The sequence below is a fragment of the Sorex fumeus genome, unplaced genomic scaffold, assembly GCF_029834395.1.
Source record: "Sorex fumeus unplaced genomic scaffold, SorFum_2.1 ptg000010l, whole genome shotgun sequence".
Lineage (NCBI taxonomy): Eukaryota > Metazoa > Chordata > Mammalia > Eulipotyphla > Soricidae > Sorex > Sorex fumeus.
This window is the reverse complement of record NW_026606067.1, coordinates 6,245,496-6,268,557: the sequence shown is the minus strand read 5'-3', so window position 1 is coordinate 6,268,557 and position 23,062 is coordinate 6,245,496. Positions and strand designations below refer to the sequence as shown.

The following is a 23,062-nucleotide window of genomic DNA, read 5'->3' as shown; positions in this document are numbered from 1 at the left end:
TTCCACGTACTTCACCATTGCCTCTTTGTCGTTGGGAGTGACACTTTATTAGGATGAAATTCATTATGTATCTCTATGTCTAAGTTCAATCTACTTGGAGTTTGCTGAGATCCTTGAATATAGAAAGTTTTTTATCAATTAGGAAGATTTAAACAATCACTTGAAAAATTCATTTCTCTCAATATGTTGCCTTTTAACTTCTTTATCCCTCCCCCTCCCCGAAGGCAGCGGCCACGCCCATGGCAAAGAATGCAGGTCTATTGGTGGTGGTCTTAAAAGACCCACTGGCAAATGTACAGTTCTGCTCTTCAAGATTCCCACCACTGGTGGGATTCCCAGGCATCAACCCGCATGCATGAGGCTCCTATGTGTTCACAGCTAATGTCCGGCCCAGGGCCACCCCTCCACCTCCCTCCTGCCCCCTATGGTGCAGAGCCCACCGACCCCCTCCCTCCCCGACACAGGCTTCCAGACAGCAGGCGCGGGTGGCAGTGTGCCCCAGGCCAGGAAATGGGTGACAGGCGCAGACACCCAGCTGCTCTTGGATATCTCTTCCTTCATACCCACAGACAGAATAGGAGCTTTGGAGGAAATCATAACGAAGTTCCCGACCTTACAAAATAAACAAGCCACCCCCCAAACAAACATGATCAAACGAAGCCCCAACGACAAAACCACAAAACAGCTCTGCAGACACAGCGGCATGAAGAGCCTGGTCGGGGCTGTGCGTGGGCCGCACCCGCAAAGATGGCATTCACACACCACATCAGACTGGCGCCTCCTCCCACCCTGGGTGGGGCCAAGCCCAGAGCCCGTGGACCAGCACTTGCCGGCAGCAGGATGAGGCTGCTCCCTACCCGGGTACCACCAGAATGGACGGAAGCTAGGCCAGTGTCACCAGATCCTGTGACACATGCAGAGTAAATAGAAACTGACTGAGCCCGGGCCCAGGAGGAGTCCGTGGGGAGCATGCGGAAAGAGGCGCCCCCAAGAGCACTTGTGTGGGGCGAGCCCAGGCAGCTCACAGCATGGGGACAGGGCTGCCTGAGTGGTGCGCAGAGGGCCCAGGCGGACTCTCCCATTACGCCTCTGGCAACAGGACAAGGACAGGCACAGGGACATCCTGGAACTCAGGACAAAGAACAGTATCATGGCAGGGTGCGCGCCCCGGGGGTCTCTATACACGCTGGCTGCCAGAGTCATGAGAAGCCGAGCACATCCAACAGGCGGGCTCGGGCACCCTGGAGCAGCAAGAAGTAAGGCTCCGAGGGGCAGGCAAGACCCCCAAGCTTCCCGGCTCAGGGCTCCAGTGACAACAGTCCCACAGGGCCAGCCCATCACTCCTCTGTGGAAGCCCACCCCAGCCTGCAGCCTAGGGGAGACAGATCCCGGCGGGCGGGCATGGCCCCCGGAGTCCTGGAGCCAAAGCGAGACCAGAGCTGCAGCTTCCCAAGAATGTCCCGTCCAGGCTCCCGCATCACTGGACGCCCTACTCCTCCACGTATGTCGAAGGGAACCAGCCGATCCGGCCGTGGGTCTCGCCCTTCCACCAGCCCTGGTCCCCGCTGACGCGGTTGTAGATCTTCACCACATCCCCCTCCCGCAGCTAGAGTTCCCGCATGTCCCGGGCAGTGAAGCTGTACCTGGACATGGCCCTGCGAAGACTGGGGACCAGCTGGAGGCCCTAGTGGTCAAGTGCTCCCGGGACTTGTAGGGGTGCTTGAAGGTCGTGTCCAGCTGCTTGAAGCTCTCCTTGAGCGAGTGGCACTGGTAGTACTCCACTAGCTCCAAGGAGGCTCTCGAACTTCTTGACCTCAGTGATGTGGATCCAGTCGTCCTTCTACACCACCTTGATGTGCTTCACCTCGTCATTGAACTTGATGCTGATGGCAAAGTGCTCGGGCTCAGCCGGACACTCCCAGATGAGGTAGGTGCCGCTGGCATGGGGCTTCAGCAGGGTGTCCGTCTTCTGCCTCTCCACTCCCCATGCTGCCCACGAACCAGGGATACATGGTGTAGTCAAGCTCGCAGGAGGGTGGTCGGGAAACAGGCAGCCGCCGGTCTGCGGGGCACGGCTTCACAGATGTGCTGGGGAAGCAGTCAGACTCTCGGGTCAGCACCAGCTGGCCCTCCCACCACGGGAACTCGGGGTCGCCCTTGAGCAGCCCGATGATGTCGCCCATCTGGAAGGTGAGCACCGGCTTCCGGGGGGCAGGGGGGCACGGGGCTGCCATGGTAACTCTGCACAGTCACCATCTTGGGACCTGGTCCCGCTCTGGGGGTGTCCACATTTGCAGGGGAACCCGTCTTTCAGTGCAGTGTCACTGCCAGACACTCCTTGTGTGCGCTGACACTGCACCAGGTGCACAGTTATCCCTGGTAAAAAGTGCCCCTGAGCAGCATGCAGCAGGTGCGGCACCTGGTGGTCCTGGTGAATGTGAACATCTGGAAGGCGTGCTCGTTGGCACCGGCTTTGTCGGGCTTCACATTGGACATAACCACGTGAAACTGCTCCATCCACTTGCACTTCATGTCCTTGGTCTTGCAGAAGAGCTGGAAGCCATGCTTGCCTTGCAGGTGGATGAGGTAGAAGCCGTAGGACCATTTCTTGATGTCCTTGTTGTTCATGGGGTCTTCCAACACCTTGTGGGCCAGCAGTTCAATGATCTCCTTCAGCTCATAGCTGTAGCCCTGCCACTTGCACACGATCACCACCTTGTCAAACAGGAACAAGCACCCGTCCTGTTTGGTGTGGTTGACCATGGAGCGCACCTTCAGCTCCCCATCTGGGTCGCCCAAACTCCTCCAGCTTCACCAGCAGGTTCTCGATGCAGCTCTGGAACTTGGCCACTTTCTTCAGAGTCTCCTTGTCCCTCTTCACCTCGTTTATGTACATGGCGAGGTCCTGCATAGCTTCCAAAACTTCCTTGAGCTGCTGCCTGTCCAGCCGATCCGTGGAGTAACTCAGGAGTTCCTTGAACAGCAGGTGGTACTTGAGCATCCTCTGCATGGGCACCACCTGGAGCTTGAACTTCACGTCCTAGACCTACAGCGTGCATTCCTCGACCTTCTGCCTCACGTCGTTGCGGGTGGCCAGCAGCTGGTTGAGCATGTTCTGGGCATGCTCCATGCGGCTGCAGTAGTCCCAGTAGATTCGGAGCCGCTCCTTGAAATCCAGGAAGACGATGGCCGGGGAGCCACCGCCCGCCAGCATGGTCACATTGATGGCCCTCAGGAAGCTCTGGTGCACCTTCATCAGGTCCTCCAGGTTGATGAAGATAGTGGCCATGTCCGCGGGACTCAGCAACGGCATGAGGGGGCCCACATAGCTCTTCTCCACGCCCTCCAGTGTGTCGCTGTACTTGGCCTCGTTCTTCTGGATCTCCAGCAGGCAGCGGCTGCGCTTGTCATCCCGGCTCATGCCCATTTTCATGGGCGGCTGCGCCTCCATCCTGATGACATCCTCTTCCACGTCGTTGCCGTCATCCTCCACAGGACGCAGCCGTAGATGTCCTCGCCCAGGTCATGTTCGTTGGCGAACTCCGGCGAACTCCTCCAGGTTGCGGCAGACGTCACCTTCATTCTCCACCGTGTCCTCCGAGGGAAAAGGCCTTCCCGAAGTCCCGCACATGCAAGAGGTCAAAGGGGTCGAGGAGGTCAGAGCTGTGGAGTCCAAACACTTATGGACCACCCGGAGGAAGGTGCAGATGTTTCTTCCGACACAGAACTTGCGACATCTGCGGCCAGAAGTTGCTGTCCTTGGGGTCCACGGAGCCGGGTCAGAGCAGTGCCTGCGCCGGTTAAAGACTGTGGCCAAGGGCCAAGAGCACAAGGTGGTCGCGCGACAGGACGCGGCAGTCCACGAGCCAGTGGCCGCACTCTGCCACCACTGCTCAGGGCGCTGCGCTGGCGCGAGTGCAGTGGCCGCTGGGCATCCCAGCCGCCCGCAGTGCCCCGCATGCCGATACAAAGCCAGGCCTGCCCGCTTTGTTCCCGCGCGGGCTTCGCGCCTCTTGCCCCGCGCCCGACTCCCTCCGGTGGCTCCGGTGCTATTACTTCATTATTTTATCTTCCTCAGATGTAACATTCTTTGACCTATTGAGATCACTGATTCTCTCTTCTGTTACAGTCTTTTGTTTAAGGACTTCCTTTAGCAATAATTTAAGAGTTCTTTAGGCATCAAATTCTTTTCTTTTGCCCAAAACTAATTCTCTTTCATCAATTTTTAAAAAATAGAAAAATTAAAGTTGACCAATTCTACAGCGATTTTTAAATAGTGTGTCATGTCCTTAGTCTCATTATTTTAAGACTAAAACATCTGGGGACTGAGAAGACCCTTGCAGTGCTGGTTCCTAACATAGAGCTGAGAGGGATGGGAAACAGGAACGCAGAAGGTGCGTGAGAACCGCCCTTTGTCCTCGCCTATCCAATCCAGGCATCACTGGGCATAGGGGACCTTTCCAGGGCCCCAAGGTTGAGAAAATTGATGCAGGGCCAGTTCCTAGCATAGACATGCAAGAGACAGGAAACGGGAATGCAGAAGACCGCGAAAATTGCACTTTCTCCTCAGTTAATTTGATCCAGGTATTGCTGGGCACTGGTGGCCTTTCCGTGGCCGAGAGACTGAGAAGGCCTGAGCAGTTTCTAGCATAGAGCAGGGCAAGTTCCTAATATAGAGCTGGGCAGGATGGGAACAGGGAACACTGAAGGACCGCCGGAACCACCCTTTGTCCTCTGCCCATCCAATTCAGGTATCACAGGGCACAGAGGGCCTTTCCAGGGCCCAGAGACTGAAACGATTGATGCAGGGCCCATTCCTAACATAGAGCTGCGAGAGATGGAAAACAGGAACACAGAAGGTCGGCCAGAACGACCCTCTCTCCTCCGTGGATTCCATCCAAGTATCACTGGGCACAGGGGGTCTTTCCAGGGCCAGGGCTGAGAAGGCCGGAGCAGGACCAGTTCCTAACATAGAGCTGGGCAGGATGGGAAACAGGAATGCAGAAGGCCTGCTGGAACCACCCTTTGTCCTCTGCCCATCCGATCCAGGTATGGCTGAGCACAGGGGTCTGCCCATGGCCGAGGGACTCAGAAGGCCTGAACAGGGTCACTTCCTAACATAGACCTGGAAAGGATGGGGAACAGGAACGCAGAAGGCCCATGGGAACTGCCCTTTTTCCTCCGCCCATCCAATCCAGGTATCGCTGGGCACAGAGGGCCTTTCCAGGGCCGTGACACTGAGACAACTGGTTCAGGGTCTGTTCCTAACATAGAGATGCGAGAGACAGGAAACAGGAACAGAGTAGGCCGGTCAGTACGGCCCTCTCTCCTCCGTGGATTCGATCCAGGTATCACTGGGCACAGGGGGCCTTTCCAGGCCAAGGGACTGAGAAGGCCTGAACAGGGACAGTTCCTAACATAGAGGTGGGAAGGATGGGGAATGGGAATGCAGAAGGCCCGCGGGAAATACCCTTTGACCTCCACCCATCCAGTCCAGGTACAGGAGGCCTTTTCTGGGCCAGTTCCTGACATAGACCGGGGAAGGATGGGGAACTGCAGAAGGCTCACGGGAACTGCCCTTTGTCCTTCAAACATTCAATTTAGGTAACGCATCCAATTTAGGTATATATTGAACATATATATGTGAGATCGACTAAAGATATCTAACCATGCAAGCTTCATTTTTTCCCTTACAATTTAATTTATTCTCATTTTCCTCAGATTAAATGCCAGTGTTGGTTTGATTTTTTTCATTTAACATTTTAATTGATAATAAATTTAATACAAAACATTTTTTAAATCTCTGTTTTCCTCTAGAAAAACGTTCATATTCTGAGCCACCTCAGATTGAACATGGAAACATTGCATCAGCTAGATCTTCACTAGGGCCTAAAGTTTATCCACATGGCACCATACTGAATTACACTTCTCAAGCTGGCTTTAGGATATATGAAGAAGACAACAAGATAACGTGCTTCATGGGACTATGGAGTTCTCCACCTCAGTGTGTAGGTGAGCATAGTACAAGAATTACAATATTTTTTCAGTAAAATTTGTAAAAAGAACCAGTTACCTTCAACTGGGAGAACTATTCAGATTTATAAATTAATAGTTTTTGGTATGTTAGACATGATTTATGCACTCTAGCAAACAATTTTTGGTATGATCAAATCAATCTACTATTGGAAATAATATAGGCTCATTATAGATATCACTTATAATTCGGCCATTTTTGTGCTGAAATTCAGTGTAGAGTGAAATTAAGTTTACCTATTCATATACTGTGATTCTGCATTCATATAAGTGCTGTATGGGAACTATGCAGTGTTTACTATAATGCGGTGTTTACTTTTCAGCCAGGTTTTTTGTCCTTACATTGCCCCAATTTTTTACAATATAAGGTACATTTCTTCATTTGATCACTTGATCACTTAATATCCAATTACTCATGAATTTGCTCAAGCGGGTGCCAGCAACGTCTCCACTCATGCTAGTGTAGCCCAATGGCATCTGCTTGCTCCAGGAACCCAAGAGCCTCAAAACTTTCACTCACATTCTTGACAAAGAAATCTGACCATCTACTAGATGGGCGACTACGCGATCTTTTGACGTTCCGTAGAATCCAGTCAGTAATTGCCAATGACCAGCCGTCCTCTCCAAATCACATTATGTGTCCAGCCCATCTGATTTTCGATGCCTTGGCAAGTGAGACAGCATCCCTGATTCTGGATCACCAACGGAGGTCGGAATTCTGGATTCTTCTCTCACTTGAGTGAAGTGTGATACTCCAAGCATAGCTCTTTAGATTCCTCTTTGGGATACCCGAATAGCATTCTCATCCTGTTTTTGTAAGGCCCAGGTCTCTTAGGCATATGTTAATGCAGAAAGAATGGTGGAGTTGAAGAGATGTGCCCAGAGCTGGAGGTTCTTCATCCTCTTAGCTATTTCTTCGACGCTCTTGAAGGTGTTCCATGCCACTCTCTTCCTCCTGCACAATTCAGGTGCCAGGTTGTTTGTCATGTTGAGTTCTCGACCTAGGTACACATAACTGCTGCATTCAGAGAAATTCGTTCCATTTAGAGTGAATGGAATGTCGGAAACGAGTCTGTTTCTCATGAACATTGTCTTCGTGAGATTCAGCTGCAGTCGACCTTTCCAATACTCATGGTCAAAGTTGGCCAGCACTTGTTCTGCTTGGCTAATTTTTGGTGTTGTTAGAACGATGTCATCAACAAAGCAGAGGTGGTGTGATTGTGGACCAGCTTGCTTGCATAGTTATGCTTCATCTAGTGCTCTGCCAATCCTATTCAGGATGACTTGAATGAACAGCTTGTAGATGACAGACAACAGGCAGATCAGGAGATAGTTGCCAATGTCATGGATGTATCCCTTCTTGTACAATTGTACAGTCCTGCTGGTTTTCCACTGGGATGGAAACTTGCATTCAGACAGGTGGCGTGTGAAGAGCTGAGCCAGTGCATTGATGAGTACTGACGACAGATTCTTCAGATATTCAGTTCTGACCTTGTCTGGGTCAGGTGCTGTTCGATTTCTTTACCAATGAGATGGCTGGTCAGATTTTGGAAGGGAGAATGTTGGGAACGACATATCCATCCTGCGGAATTTGGTATTTGGACAGGTAGACACGGCTATCAAAGAGATTTGAGTAGAAATCATGGATAATCTTTTCCATTGTCCTTCTGAAAGATGTGATAGATCCATAAGGGTGTCGGGGGACAGTCATCTTGGTCTTGTAGTTGGTGAAGGACAGGCGTGCATTGCAAATGCTTTTCCCAGCTTCTGCTGCATTGGCCAGCACTACTGCTTTTCTTTTTGAAGTCTTCTTTTATTGCTTCTCTGCACTGCTTTACGAGCTCTGATGTTAGCTCACACAAAGGCATGTTGGCGAAAGAGCTCAAGAGTTTCTGAAGATAGGCGTCTTTTTGTGGCTTACTCTCTCTACATGTTCTTCGCACAGTTGATTATATTCTTCGTCAATGTTGTCAACCACACATCTTCCCATGTTGCCTCAATAGTGTCAAAGAGCTCCCAGTTGGTGGTTGTTCTGAGAATTCGATTCTTAAACTTTGCAGTTCTTTTTCCCCTTCTCCGTGAAATAGAATTTTGCAAGAAGGAGACTGTGGTCCGATCCCATTTGGAATTTTGAGACAACAGCGACATCAGTCAGACAAAACCATCAATTGAATATGATGTGGTCAATTTCATTTTGGAACTGTCCATCGGGAGACTCCCATACCCAATGTTTAGATTCAGCCTTCTGGAACTGTGAGTTACCATGGATGGTCTTGACTGACATGAGAACTCAGAGATTCTCTCACCCTGTTCATTCCATTCTAGGCCATGGGTCCCAATGTGGAGTTCTTTGGCCTATCTTCTCGGTTCTATCTTGGCATTAAAATCACTGACAATGATCTTGTAGAAGGTGTGGTCTTCTTTATAGAACTTCTCCAGCTCCAAGTAGAACTTCTCAATTAAAAAAGAAATTGTATTTCGAGTCAGGGGAATGAGACTGATTTTATTTACTGGTTTTTCCATATTGACTACAGCACGGATCACTTGCCAGGATCTGCCTTGCAGGTGGGATACTCTTGGTAACTTGCCGGGCTCTCTGAGAAGGATAGAGGCTTTTATCGTGGCCTCTAATCACCCTTGCAGGTGTTCCCATGGTTCAAACCATATTTGAACCCCATCAAATATGGTGCAGTAATAATGGAAGATGGGTATTAAGTGTCTTCTGATGTGTCTTGCGGTCCGGAAAGTGGCCTGGAGCTTGGCGTTGGATGGGTAGTAGAAGTATTGGAGATCGGCCCATGAGGTATTTATGTGGCTCTGGCAGGGTGAGTCTTCTGGGTGTGATCCCTGGGTCGTCAGAGATTGAATGTGAGCTAGGTAGACCATCGTGAGATAGTTAGTTTTACCCTACTGATGATGTGTTGTTGCCGTGGTGCATTGTATGAGAAGAACTCAGCTTCAGACATTTAGTGTTTGAGCTTGAGTGTTGGAGCCAATGGGGCAAAGGTACATTTCTTAAGATGGTTAATTCATGTTGTATTTCCTTTTACTGTTATTTATTGATTAGTAAATAAATTATGGTTTCTCATATATACATTTTTATATATACATTCTCATATATCTATGTAGATATAGATATATCTATGTATACTCTTGGTTACATATTCTTGCTCATATTAACAGCTGGGACCATGCTAGAAGACTGATTTTAGGACCTATTTGCAAATCTTCTCTGTGATGTCATCTTAGCTTCTGAGTTTTGATTTAGTGTCAAATAAAATTCTACGAAGGAGCAATATCACAGAGGGTAAGGCATTTGCTTTGCAGACTGCCCAGCCAGGTTCAATCCTCAGTACCACATCTAGTGCCCCCAGTTCACTGGGAGTGATGCCTGAGTGCAGAGCCTAAAGAAAGCCTGAGCTCTCTTTTGGGGAGCACTTATGGTCCCCAAACCAAAAATTAATTAAATAAAAATAAAATAAAATTGTTATGTTAACACTACATATTAAATTTCCTAAGCAGTTAATAAAATCAAATTTCAAAGTTAGTGAAACATAGAGTCATTCTTTTATGTTTTTTAGGACTTCCTTGTGGACCTCCACCTCATATTTCCCATGGTGTACTTCCATTCCACAAGGGAGATGGTTACCAATACGGAGAAGAATTTACATACAGCTGTTCTGAAGGTTATGGAATTGATGGACCTGCAACAGCAAAATGTTTAGGCGAAAAATGGGCCAGTCCACCAGAATGCATAAGTACAGTGTATTATATTCTTCTAAGGCTGACAAATATCTCTAATTCAGAATATAGATACTATGAATATTTATCTAAGTAGTAATTCCAAAATTTATAAAGCTATCTCTGGGAAGTTCTTGAAATTGGTAGAAGTAGTTTCCCCAGTAATAAAAATTGACAACATGAGCTAAATAATAACATTTTCCCATCACCTTGGCTACCGTTTCAATAAACTCCCTCTCAAACATGCACTTCATCTTACAGTGAGGTACATAGTTACAAAGTTGTTCACAATTGGTTTTCAGTCATACACTGGTCCAACACTCATCCCTCTATCAGTGTACATTTCCCACCACCAATGTCCCCAGTTTTCTTCTCCCATTCCTCCACCCCCATGGCATCTATGGCAAGCAATTTTCTCTCTCACTCTCACTTTCATTCATTCTTTCTTTCTTTCTTTCTTTCTTTATCACTCTCTCTATTTCTCTCTCTAATATATTTGTACTTCTAATATACATTTGACACTCCGTGTTTCCTATTTCTTAAGTAGCTCATCAATTTCATTAGTATGCAACTTTCTATGATTTAATTTCCAGCTTCCTATGATTTATTTATCAAGAAATATTTTACAAGATATTTAACATTAAAACTAGCACATTTTCACAGACAATACACACATACACACATACACACACACTGTTGCTGATCTATGTGGGCAGAAAATAATTTGAATATAAGAAGTATGACCTCAAGCAACACATGTTTTCATACATATTTAGGTTTTCAATATCATCATATCCATATTCTACTTTGGATAAATATGTAACCAGTCATTTGATGCAGTTAAGTCAGTATGTTGGTATTTTTCAAATTATAAAAAAAATTATATTAGACATACATATTTTGATATGTTCCTATTATTCTAGAATTTAACTAAAGGATATTATGGGTATTTTCTTGACAGATTTCCTAAATAAGTATGTATTCTTTGTTTTCATTTTGTTTTTTTTTTTCCAGAAACAGATTGCTCAAGCTTACCCAAATTCCCTAATGCCATGCTCATAGGTCCAAAGAAAAGCTCCTATAAGTCAGGAGTAAAGGTGACTTTTAAATGTTCATATAATTACCAACTAGATGGACCCAATTTTGCACAATGTGTTAACAGCAAATGGATAGGAGGACCAGCATGCCGAGGTAATTCAGTGATAATTTTAATTAATTTATTACACTCATTTGATATTATCATAATATACTATTTAAAGACTCCTTTTTTACCAGATCCAGATTTATACCTTGATATAATTGTGGATGGGCTGTAGCGATAGCACAGCGGGTAGGGCGTCTGCCTTACACACGGCCAACATGGCCGACCCGAGTTCGATTCCTCCGCCCCTCTTGGAGAGCCTGGCAAGCTACCGAGAGTATTCGATATGCCAGACACAGTAACAACAAAGTCTCCAATGGAGACGTTACTGGGCCCGCTCGAGCAAATCGACGATCAACGGGAGGGGATAATTGTGGATGGAATTCTGTCCTCAACGGTTGATAGATAGTTCGGTAGTACTCACTGTAGTCTTTGAAATAGTAATATAAGTGTCTCAGGCAAATAACAAGCAAAGGTTAATTTAAAGTTCACTCAGACCCATTGAACCAAAAGCTCTGGAAATGTGACCCTCAGAACAAATTAAGTTCTAAAGAAATCTTTGTGCACTTTAGCTGTAGTTTCTTCTATTTTATATAGCCACTAGAACTTCCTGAGGAATTACTCATTACTCATGGGAGTAGTCTGAACCATTTGTAATGAAAAAGTTGTTAAAGGGTGTTTTCTACATGGAGCTAGAGAAGTTCTATAAAGAAGACCACACCTTCTACAAGATCATTGTGGGTGATTTTAATGCCAAGATAGGACCGAGAAGATCAGCTGAAGAACTTCACATCGGAACCCATGGCCTAGAATGGAACGAACAGGGTGAGAGACTGTCTGAGTTCATCATGTCGACCAAGACCATTCATGGTAACTCACAGTTCCAGGAGGCAGAATCTAAACGATGGACATGGGAGTCTCCTGGTGGACGATTCCACAACGAAATAGACCACATCATATTCAATCGACGGTTTTGCCTGACTGATGTCGCTGTTGTCCCAAAATTTCGAACGGGATCGGACCACCGTCTCCTTCGTGCAAAATTCTACTTCACAGAGCGGGGAGAAAGGGCTGCAAAGTTCAAAAAGAGAACTCCCAGAACGACCACCAACTGGGAACTCTTTGGTACTATTGCGGCAACATGGGAAGATGCCATTGTTGACAACATTGACGAGGAATACGATCGACTGGTTCAGCACCTCCATGAATGTGCGAGGAACGCCAAGAGAGAGATAGCCACAAAAAGTCGCCTATCTTCGAAAACTCTTGAGCTAATTCGCCAGCGTGGTTTGGCGCATGCCTCAGGCAACCGCAAGCTAACGTCCGAGCTTGCAAAGCAGTGCAGAGATGCGATCAAGGAAGACCTCAAAGAGAGAAGAGCAGAAGTACTGGTAGATGCGGCAGAAGCCGGGAAAAGTATTCGTAACGCCCGCCTGTCCTTTGCCAACTATAAGACTAAGATGACTGCCCTCCGACGTCCTGATGGATCCATCACATCCTCCAGAACGGCAATGGAGAAGATTATCCATGACTTCTACTCAAATCTCTTCGATAGCCATGTCCACTTGCCGACATACCAAATTCCACAGGATGGGTATGTTGTTCCCAACGTTCTCCCTTCCGAAATCCGACACGACATTTCGTCAGTAAAGAAGCAAACAGCACCCGGCCCAGACAAGGTCAGACCTGAACACTTGAAGAACCTGCCGTCAGTACTCATCAATACACTGGCTCGGCTCTTCACTCGCTACCTGTCTGAATGCAAGGTTCCATCTCAATGGAAAACCAGCAGGACCGTACTACTGTTCAAGAAGGGAGACATCCATGACATTGGCAACTATCGCCCGATCTGCCTATTGTCTGTCATCTACAAGTTGTTCACTCGAGTCATCCTGAATAGGATTGGCAGAACACTAGATGAAGGACAACCATGTGAGCAAGCAGGGTTCCGCAAAGGATTCAGCACCATCGACCATATCCACACGATAACCAAGCTCTTTGAGGTTTCTCGGGAGTTCAAGATGCCGCTCTGCTTAACGTTCATTGATTTAAAGAAGGCCTTTGATTCTGTTGAGACGGAAGCGGTCATTGAAGCCCTAGCCAATCAGGGCATTCAAGTCCAATACATCAGGATCCTCCGTGAGCTGTATTGCGGATTCACTACCAGGATATCACCATTCTACAAAGAAGTGATCGTTGATGTCAAGAGAGGGGTGCGGCAGGGTGATACCATTTCACCAAAACACTTCAGTGCCACCCTCGAGAACATCATGTGACGACTGGAATGGGAAGGAATGGGAGTGAAGATAGATGGTCGGCAACTACACCACCTCCGCTTTGCTGATGACATTGTTTTAATAACACCAAACATCAGCCAAGCGGCACAAATGCTGGCCGACTTTGACCGTGAGTGTGGAAAGGTAGGACTACAGCTGAATCTTACGAAGACAATGTTTATGAGAAACAGCCTTGTTCCTGACGCCCCATTCGCTCTCAATGGAACGACCATCTCCGAATGCAACAGCTATGTGTACCTAGGTCGAGAGGTCAACATGACAAATGACCTGGCACCCGAGCTGTGCAGGAGGAAGAGAGCGGCTTGGAACGCCTTCAAGAATGTCGAAGAAATAGCTAAGAGGACGAAGAACCTCCGGCTCCGGGCACATCTCTTTGATTCCACTGTTCTTCCTGCATTAACATATGCCTCAGAGACCTGGGCCCTACGCAAACAAGATGAGAACGCCATTCAAGTCTCCCAAAGAAGAATAGAAAGAGCTATGCTTGGAATATCACGTTTCACTCAAATGAGAGAACGAATCCGGAGTTCTGACATCCGTTGACGATCAAGGATCAGGGACGCTGTCTCATTTGCCAAGGTGTCGAAAATCAGATGGGCTGGTCACGTAATGAGATTTAAAGACGACCGTTGGACTAGAGCTGTTACTGATTGGATTCCACGGGATGTCAAGAGACCGCGTGGCCGCCCACCTACCAGATGGTCAGACTTCTTTGTCAAGATCATGAACGATCGGTTTGAGGCCCTCCATGTTCCCGGAGCGAAGAGATGCCATTGGGCTACACTAGCACGCGACAGGGACAAATGGAGACGTTACTGGCGCCCGCTCGAGCAAATCGACGACTAACGGGAAGTTAAGTGATTAAGTGATTAAGTGCATCCATTCTGTTATTTACACAAGTACACTGTTTGGATCCTCTAATCATTCTTTTTCTTCAAGTTCATCTTTTAAAGTGTGTTCATTGCTGTAGTCCCTAAGGAATGTACTTAAAATTGCTGCTCATTGTCAGAAAGAGAGGGGTAGACATAGAAAGATTGCATTCATCAGGGGGATATGAAGTAACAAAACAGGAGATTAATACCAAAGAATAGCCGAGATCAGTACCAGGAGGATTACTCCACAGCTTAGAGGCAAGCCAGTCATTCCAGGAGAAAGGGCAGCTCAGATAGAGAAGGGAGCACCAAATAAAGGGTGTTTGGAGGATCTTCTCAGGAGGGGAGATGCATGTTAAAAGTAGACTATGGACTGAACATGATTGCCACTCAATGCCTCTTTGCAGACCACAACACCCAAAAGGAAAGAGAGAACAAAAGGAAATGCCCTGTCACAGAGGCAGGGTGGGATGGGGGGATGGGTGTGGGAGGGATACTGGGATCCATGGAGGTGTAAAATGGGCACTGGTGGAGGGAAGGGTATTGGATCATTGTATAAACGAAACCCAAGCACAAAAAATTGTAAATCTACAACTGTACCTCATGGTGTTTCACTAATTAAAAAAAAGAAAAAAAAGATTAGAAACAAAAAAAATTGCTGCTCATTAAGAGACTGATTGAGAACCAAATTCTGAAGTCAATGAATTCATTGTAATATTTCCTACAATCTATTCATTTAAAATTTATATGGTTAATAACATAAATTTGTTTAGACCAGAGAGGGAAAAGTAGAAATTCTTATTTTTCACTTTTTTTAAATTTTGGGTCACACCCGGCGATGCACAGAAGTTAATTCTGGCTCTGCACTCAGGAATCACACCTGGCAGTGCTCAGGGGACCATATGGGATGCTGGTAATTGAACCCAGGTTGGCCGCGTGCAAGTCAAATGCCCCACCCACTGTGCTATTGCTCCAGCCCCTCTTAAAGTGTCTATTAACTCTGTGAAGGATAGAAGAAAAGTTTAAAATAGGGACTGTGGCCAGGGAGACAGCTCTTAGGCTTGAACACACAGAAGCTTGCATGCAGGAGGCACACATCTGTCGCCAGGACTGCGACTTGGACACCAAACTAGGAGTAGTCCCTGGGTGTGACACCAAATGCAATATAATAAGAAAAAGAAAGAGATTTGAACCACAGAATTTATTTGATTGGCTATGTTACTCAAGCCCCCTGAAGTATGGATGTTAAATCTCCCTAAACTATTGTTCAAATTCCATTTGTTGATTTTCTACTTAGTTATTGTACTGACAGCTCTTTTTGCTTTCCCTATAGATGTTTCTTGTGGTTGTCCGCCCATGGTTGAACATGCTGTCACACGAAATGATATGGGGAGCTACCCATCTGGTGCACGAGTATATTATGAATGTGAAAAACCTTTTAAACTCTATGGAGAATCAGGAGAAGTGCAGTGTTTAAATGGTGCCTGGACAAAACCTCCTCAGTGTAAAGGTAGCATATCTGAATTGCCCTTAGCTGTTATCCCAACATATTTTGTCCCGAATAAAATATACTTAGGCAATATATTAAGAAATATGCATACATGCATATATGGGAAATCCTATGACATATTTTCACTAAATGACTATGCTGAAAATAAATGTTTTGTGTACTTAATATAGTTGATTTTTATGAAATACTTGATCTGAGTAATGGAAAATTAGTCCCGGACTTAAGCTCTCAGGCTCGTATTTCCTGTCTTACAAAACAAAAAGGTATTAAAAATGCTTAAGTTTGGGTTTAAGGGAGATAGATAGTGGTAGGGTACTTGTCTTGCACATGGCTGACTCCGATTTGGACCCTGGAGCCCTATATGGTCACCAGAGCTTGCCTGCTCAGGTGATCCCTGAGCACTGAGCCAGCAGTAAGTCCTGAGCACAATGGGTGTGGCTCCCCAACAAAAATAAACAAATAAGTAAGGTGAAAAGGGTTTAGGTATACTTGGAGTCTAAACACTTCACCTGGAGGCATAAACTAGGCAGAGAGTTATTCTAGAAAGTATAATTAAGTTGGACTTCTTCAGCACATGGATTACATTTAAAGACATGATGTCTTGCTGAGCTCATGAAGGAAATGATTAGATACATATAAAAAGTCTGAGGTCTAGATATTGGGGCTTTTCTGAATTGAGAGTCCAGGAAATCAGGAGAGCCAACAAAGAAATTAGGACATGGGCTACTTCTAGCTTTTCAGGATAACTTTTCCTAGTACATATATGTTCCCAAGTCTTTTCTTTGAGTCCACTTATGTTTTTTTTTTTAATTTTATTCTTTTTGCTTTTTTGGGTCACACCCGGCAATGCACAGGAGTTACTCCTGGTTCATGCACTCAGGAATTGCTCCTGGCGGTGCTCGGGGAACCATATGGGATGCTGGGAATCGAACCTAGGTCGGCTGCGTGCAAGGCAGACGCCCTACCCACTGTGCTATTGCTCCAGTCCCAACACTTATGTTTTTATGTATGAAGAATTTCTTGCAGATAGAACATAAATAGATCTTGTCTTTGTGTCCTCCTTCCCAGTGTTAGCCTATTTCTATCACATTATACTTTTTTATCAGTAATTATGGCTATTAGAGGCTGGGTTCCTCATTATCAAGTTAGTTTCTTGTTATTTCTTTTGTTTCTCTTTTCTTTTTATTATCTTACCTCTGGTTTCCTGAAACACTTCTTTCTGGCTACTTGGTCAAGGCAGGGGCCTCAGGCACATCTGTGGTACAGAAGTATGTTAAAGGCACATATCTAAAACACAGAGCCAGCCACATTGTCAGCAGGGAATCCGGGCTGCAATAACCAAATTTTAAAATGTTTCTGTCTAGAAGCTGGTGGATGGGAGGGAGTGTGGGAAAACTGGAGAAGGAAGGTGTCCCTGGCGGTGGCACTGATGTTAGAACACTGTATTTCTGATAGTATACTCTGGATCACTTTGTAAATCAGTGTGTCTCGAATAAAAATAAATTGGAAAAAATCAATAGCAGTTAAATCTTAGAGATCCCATGCAAACTGCAGTGTATTTTTTATGAAATCAATATACTTCATCTTATTCTGTGAAACTGGATTATCTCTTAAATATGTCAATCCTTGAGTAGAGTATGAAATATGTGCCTTCAAAAGCTTAGATATTGATGATCCCAGTTTATGTGACAGTTTAAGTAGGATGGTTTAGGTCCTTCCCCCATGTGTTGGTCTCACTCTTTTACCTACCTGTGGCATGACTCAACCTGTTCATCCCATGTCTCCCAGTGTCCAAAGATCAGGTCCGGTCCTGCACCATACTTGATCTATGCCTGGCTTCTGGATTTGAGGGGTGACTGGAGCCTGGCACCTGTGTCTTGCCGGTGCCAGCAGCTCTGTTTTTGTTTACTGGGGTCTTGCATCTCCTCAGCTTTTTGACCCATGAGTTTTCTTTGTTCTTGGCCATGTTCTGATTTCCTGCCATCCACCCAGGCACAGATGAGGGGTCAAAGAAGCTGGTACCAGCCATACCCCCTCTGATGTTGCATTGTTTTCCACTCCCTCGACCATTTCCATTATCTATTTCACTGGCTCCCTCTTCAGTGAGTAAAACTTAAAAGACCAATTAAATTACTAGATTATGTGTTGTCCTTCATCTTTCCTCCACTTCCACTGTAACAGATGTCTTTTGTCCAGCACAATTTGATTATGAAAACCATTTTTTTCCTTTGTTTTTAGGCCATACATAGCAGACTTGGGGGGATCATATAGCATGCTGGGGATGGAACCTGGGTCAGCTGTGTCCTAAACAAACACCTTGCCCTCTATACTATGACTCCAGTCCCGTGAAAATATATTTTTAATTTTAGAGAGACTAAAGCAAATATATTTACTAATGCTCTATCTGTTCTTATGCAGGCTGAAAGGAAATTCTTATAAGCATGACCATTTATAAAATCGAAAATTCTTCATTGAATCTCTTCCATCATGTAAAATTATGACTCTTCATATTATGTACATTATAGTTTCACCCATTTAATTTTTATCCTAAACATTTGCTCTCTCTATCCTAGTAAATATAATGAATATTACCGTGAAATCAATAAAGCTTTAATAAACCAAATATGTTTTTTCAGACTCTGTAAGAAAATGTGGCCCCCCCTCCCCCCCCCCGCGCCTGGCTGTTCCTCGCCAGGGCCCCTTGGAGGGGAGCGGGTTGAGCTTTCCTCCCCGCCCCGACCAGGGCTCCGGCAGCCGAAGACCTCCAGGACCAGCCACCACCATGCTGAGACCACTCTCCGCACACATGAAGGTACTGGCAGAGGGACAAAGCCACGTGGGTTCTGGGACCAAGATCTCCAATCCTACTCGGATTGGAGTCGAGAATCTTCCACCCAGATCCTCCAAATTCCAGTAGGCGGGGGTCACACCCACCACCTGGCCCCCTGGCGCCGTGTAATCCCATCAGCAGCCAAGACTCAGAGACTATAAAATCCAGCTCCCGGACATCTTATCAGGACATCTTTTTATGATATCTTATTATCTCATTCCTACTTTGGACAAACTTGCAGGCTATCGAATGTAGCCTGCCCACAGGGGAGAGTCTGGCAAACTCCCCGTGGCATACCAAATATGCCAAATACCAGTAACAATGATGGGTCTCATTCTCCTAAAGAGCCTTCAATATAATCTCAGGGCTAGGATGAAAGAGACGTTACTGGGGCCTGCTCGAGGCAATCGACGAATAACAGGATGATGAAATGAAATGAAATGGAGATACTACTTCATACCAAGTTGGTGAATATGCTCCGGAATCAAAAGTTGACTACCAATGCCAAGTCCATTATGTACTCGAGGGAGTCAGGACTATAGTATGCCGCAATGGGCAGTGGTCAGAACCACCTAGATGCCTAAGTAAGTATTTTATATTTGTCATATTTTAATATGCCAAAGGAGTCAAGGAAAATGACTGAAGTTTAGAAAAAAAATGTTCATGGATTCACAAACCTTACTGAACTTGACTACAAAATATGAATATAACAGACAATAAAGTTTGAAAATTTCTTGTTTGAAGCACAACAATAAAACTTCCTTTAATATAGGATCTTAATGTGATAAATGACATTAGCAATCTTTCATTGTAATAGTTAATTTTCGCACTTCAAACATTTTCATACTTTAAACAGTAATTTTTAAAAATGATTTAAATTCACATGATGGGGTTTCCATATTCTGTTTTGTAAAATGTTTGGGTATTAAATTCTTGGCTGAGTGTAGGAGACTCTGCTTGAAAGTCTGACATTTTGTGAGTAGTATTTGTATACTATTTAAAGTGTATATTCTTTTCCTTTTCAGCTCCCTGTGTAATATCAGAAGACCTTTTGAATGAACATAATCTAATATTCCGATGGGCAGAAGAAAGGAAACTGTATTCCGAGTCAGGGGACACTGTTGAATTTGATTGTAAAAGGGGATATCGTAGAAAGTCATATGAATCATTTAGAAAAACCTGTCAAAATGGAAAGATAATATATCCCACTTGTGTGTAAAATAATGTTTCTAGTGCATTATTATCTAGAAATTTAAAATATCTACATTTATTATAAAATTTCATCTGTAATCCATTCTTCTCAACTCATTGTTAAAGTTTAAATTTTATTCATAAGTTCGCAAGTTATGTTACACATTATGTGCATCATGAAATTTTAATCTGAGGGACCAGTGAATTACATTTTAAATGTAGTACATTAAAAGTTTGTAAAAAATAATGCATGTATCCTATTTTTAAAACGTCTATTTTTTAAAATTTGATGTAGAATCTTTTCTGCCTGCTTTCATCTGTCATTCTTCTAATATTATTCCACCTCTGTCTTTAAGTTCCAGGGATTTCTGAAACTCTATTTCAAAGAAACTGTAGGAATATTCATGTTTTCAAAATGATATCAATAACAAACACTTAAAACTCAGGCTAAATTAAATGTCTATGTTAAGAATAAAATATAAATAGCTCACTTTTGTTTATTTATAACTAGATTACAATTCCAAAATCATGCAATAATCTCACACCTTTGTTTATATATGACTAAATTACAATTCTAAAATAATGCTGATAATTGGAAGAATGGGAAATAGACCATGTCGATATACAGGAGTTAGGTATCATATGTAACACTTGAACTTTCATACAATGGGATTGGTGTAGTGGTCATAAAAAGTCATATTTAAATTCATTAAAATGAAAAATCTCATGTAGTATTCTCACTTGGGTACTTACTAAAAGGGTACAAAACAATAAGTCAAAGAATATAAACATCGCCATGTTCAAAGCAGCATTATGTACAATGGTGGACTGGGGAAAACAGCAGTTTCTATTGACATGCAATTGGATAACGAAGATACTGCTTGTGTACAACGAAATACTGAGAGTTATAGGTAACAAAATGAGATCATGCCATTTTTGAGCACATGGATGATTGTGACTTATGAGACAAATCAGATGGAGAAAGACAAATAATACATGATTTCATTCAGATGTGATTCATAAATGGAATGAATTAACTAAATTAGGTACAAAAGGATTTATTGACTATAAGCTTATTAATTGACTATAACTTATAGTTAATATAAACAAAAAGAACTCAGAAAATATAAAATCTTCCAGCGTTTATGGATGAGAGAATGGGAAATGGGACTGTGGGGATATTTCAGGAGTTTCAAGGCATTGCCTGATCTGGTCCAATCTTCATCACAGTGTGACTACTAAGCACATTTAGATTTGGACCCAGGTACCTGGATAACTGCAGAATTTTACTCTGTGGCCCAGGCACACTGCCAGGGAAGCTCAGGTGAATTTCAGCTCAAGTGAACTGCTACCAATCTTGGCAGAGTAAGTCCAGAAATGCTTTGGAGACACTGAGCAACTCTTGGTAGCATCAATGTTTCTGCCCCCAAAAGAAAGTGGAAGGCAAAGAAGGGGGTTACATTGGGTATGTATAGAATAAATATAACTAGTATGTCAATTATTTAGAGAAAGCTAGAAATGCACTCCATGGTGAACGTCTGTAGTATAAACTGAGGTTGAGTTATAATGACACATCTGAAACTCCTACAGAATTAATGCAGTGCTATTACCATTTGTGAAAAAATTGTGAACCCAGGGTGTGTATGGGGATGGGGCAGCAAGCTATATGCTAATGACTGTGTTTAGGTACTCTCTCCTGGCTCCGTTTATGGATCACCATGGTGGAACCTAGGGAGCAAATGCTGTCCTGGGAATCAAATGAGAGTTGGCTGCATGAAAGGCAAGCACAGAATGCTCTGAAATACCTTTCTAGCCCCAGTAATTTGGGGAAGGTGTTGGACCATCCCTGGTGGTGTTTACCTTGCATGTGGCTAACCTGGGTTCCATTCCTCCATCCCTCTCACAAACACTGGAAAGCTACCTAGAGTATCCCGTCTGCACACCAGAGCCTGACAAGCTCTCGTAGCATATTCAATATGCAAAAAAAAAAAAAAACCCAGTAACAACAAGTATCATAATGGAGATATTACTGGTGCACGCGTGAGAAAAATCGATGAACAATAGGAGGACAGTGCTACAGTGCTATTCTCAGTGCTCATCATGATCCAGGCTTCAAACACTGTATGGAGTGGTTAGGATCAAATCAAGCTCAGAGGAATGCAAGGCAAATACCCTACAATGTGTCCAACTTCGGCCACAGTTAAAAAATAAATTTAAATAATTTAATGAAAACATCTATTTTGTGCATTCATCAGTTTAAAGGTTTTTTTAGAACTTTTTTTTGTGTTTATTTTCTTTGAAATTGTTTATTCATTTTCAGTTTTTTTGCCATACTGGGAGTGCTCAGGGTTTACTCTTTTTGGCTCAGGGGTTATTCCTGTTGGAGCCAGATAATATGTCATTTCAGGAATTTGATTTAGATTGGCTGCATGCAAGTCAAGCACTCTACCTATTGTATTCTCTCCTGCCCCGCAATTTGAAACATAACATAGAAAAAGACAAATAGACTAGCAGCATCAAGAATAGTACAAAATACTGCTTTGAAGTAGACTTTGAGGTTGGGGAGGTTGATTCCTCCTATTTTCTTTTTCCCAAGAAAAGCAATATTAATTAAAACAGCATGGTACTGGAACAAAGGCAGAGCTGCAGACTAATGGAACAGAAGGCCGGCCGGTAGGGCCCTCTCTCCTCCATGGATTTGATCCAGGTATCGCTGGGCACGGGGGTGGGGGGGGTGGGGAGGGTGAGGGGATGTCTTTTCAGGGCCGAGGAACTGAGAAGGCCCAAACAGGGCCAGTTCCTAATATAGACCTGGGAAGGATGGGGAACGAGAATTCAGAAGGCCTGCAGAAACTGCCCTTTGTCTTCCGCCCATCCAATCCAGGTATTGCTGGGCACAGGGGGAGTTTCCAGGGCCAAGAGACTGAGATGACTGGTGGAGGACCCATTCCTAACATAGAGCTGTGAGAGACAGGAAACAGGAAGAGAGTAGGCTGGCTGATATGGCCCTCTGTCCTCCGTGGATTTGATCCAGGTATTGCTGGGCACGGGGGAGGGGGGAGTCTTCCCAGGGCCGAGGAACTGAGAAGGTCCAAACGGGGCCGGTTCCTAACATAAAGCTGGGAAGGATGGGGAATGAGAATGCAGAAGGCCTGCAGGAACTTCCCTTTGTCCTCCGCCCTTCCAATCCAGGTGTTGCCGGGGTGCACCCAGTATTATTCTCCCCCACAATACCCCATAAGATCCCCATAAGTTAGCCTCTTAGGTGGAACATTCACTAGGGCATCTTAATCAACAGAAACACATTAAACCAATAACTCGTTACCCACATCTCAATATTACTCCAAAAACACAATAGTAACGGTGAGCGTGAAGGTCTAAACGACATGGGTCACAATGGTAAAGCAATGCAGAAGCCCACCAAGCTTACTTAGTGAAGAGACTAGC

General features: G+C 44.8%; 1 protein-coding gene and 1 pseudogene across 2 annotated transcripts in view; one reads left to right on the top strand and one right to left on the bottom strand.

Annotated features, from left to right (window-relative positions):
* The window catches only part of LOC130019981 (complement factor H-like), a 33,600-nt gene extending 14,613 nt beyond the window's left edge, over nt 1-18,987 (top strand). The window contains exons 1-6 of one of the 2 annotated variants that reach the window (XM_056110581.1): nt 1,689-1,927; nt 5,818-6,012; nt 9,615-9,791; nt 10,789-10,965; nt 15,418-15,594; nt 18,231-18,987. In XM_056110581.1, the coding sequence (XP_055966556.1) occupies nt 5,979-6,012; nt 9,615-9,791; nt 10,789-10,965; nt 15,418-15,594; nt 18,231-18,511 (846 nt within the window). In that variant the 5' untranslated portion in view covers nt 1,689-1,927; nt 5,818-5,978 and the 3' untranslated portion in view covers nt 18,512-18,987. Of the gene's footprint in view, nt 1-1,688; nt 1,928-5,817; nt 6,013-9,614; nt 9,792-10,788; nt 10,966-15,417; nt 15,595-18,230 lie in introns of those variants that run through there. The other variant, XM_056110580.1, reaches the window with a different exon arrangement.
* On the bottom strand, nt 1,478-3,776 carry LOC130019925 (guanine nucleotide exchange factor VAV2-like; annotated as a pseudogene).
* Nucleotides 18,988-23,062: the final 4,075 nt, after the last annotated feature.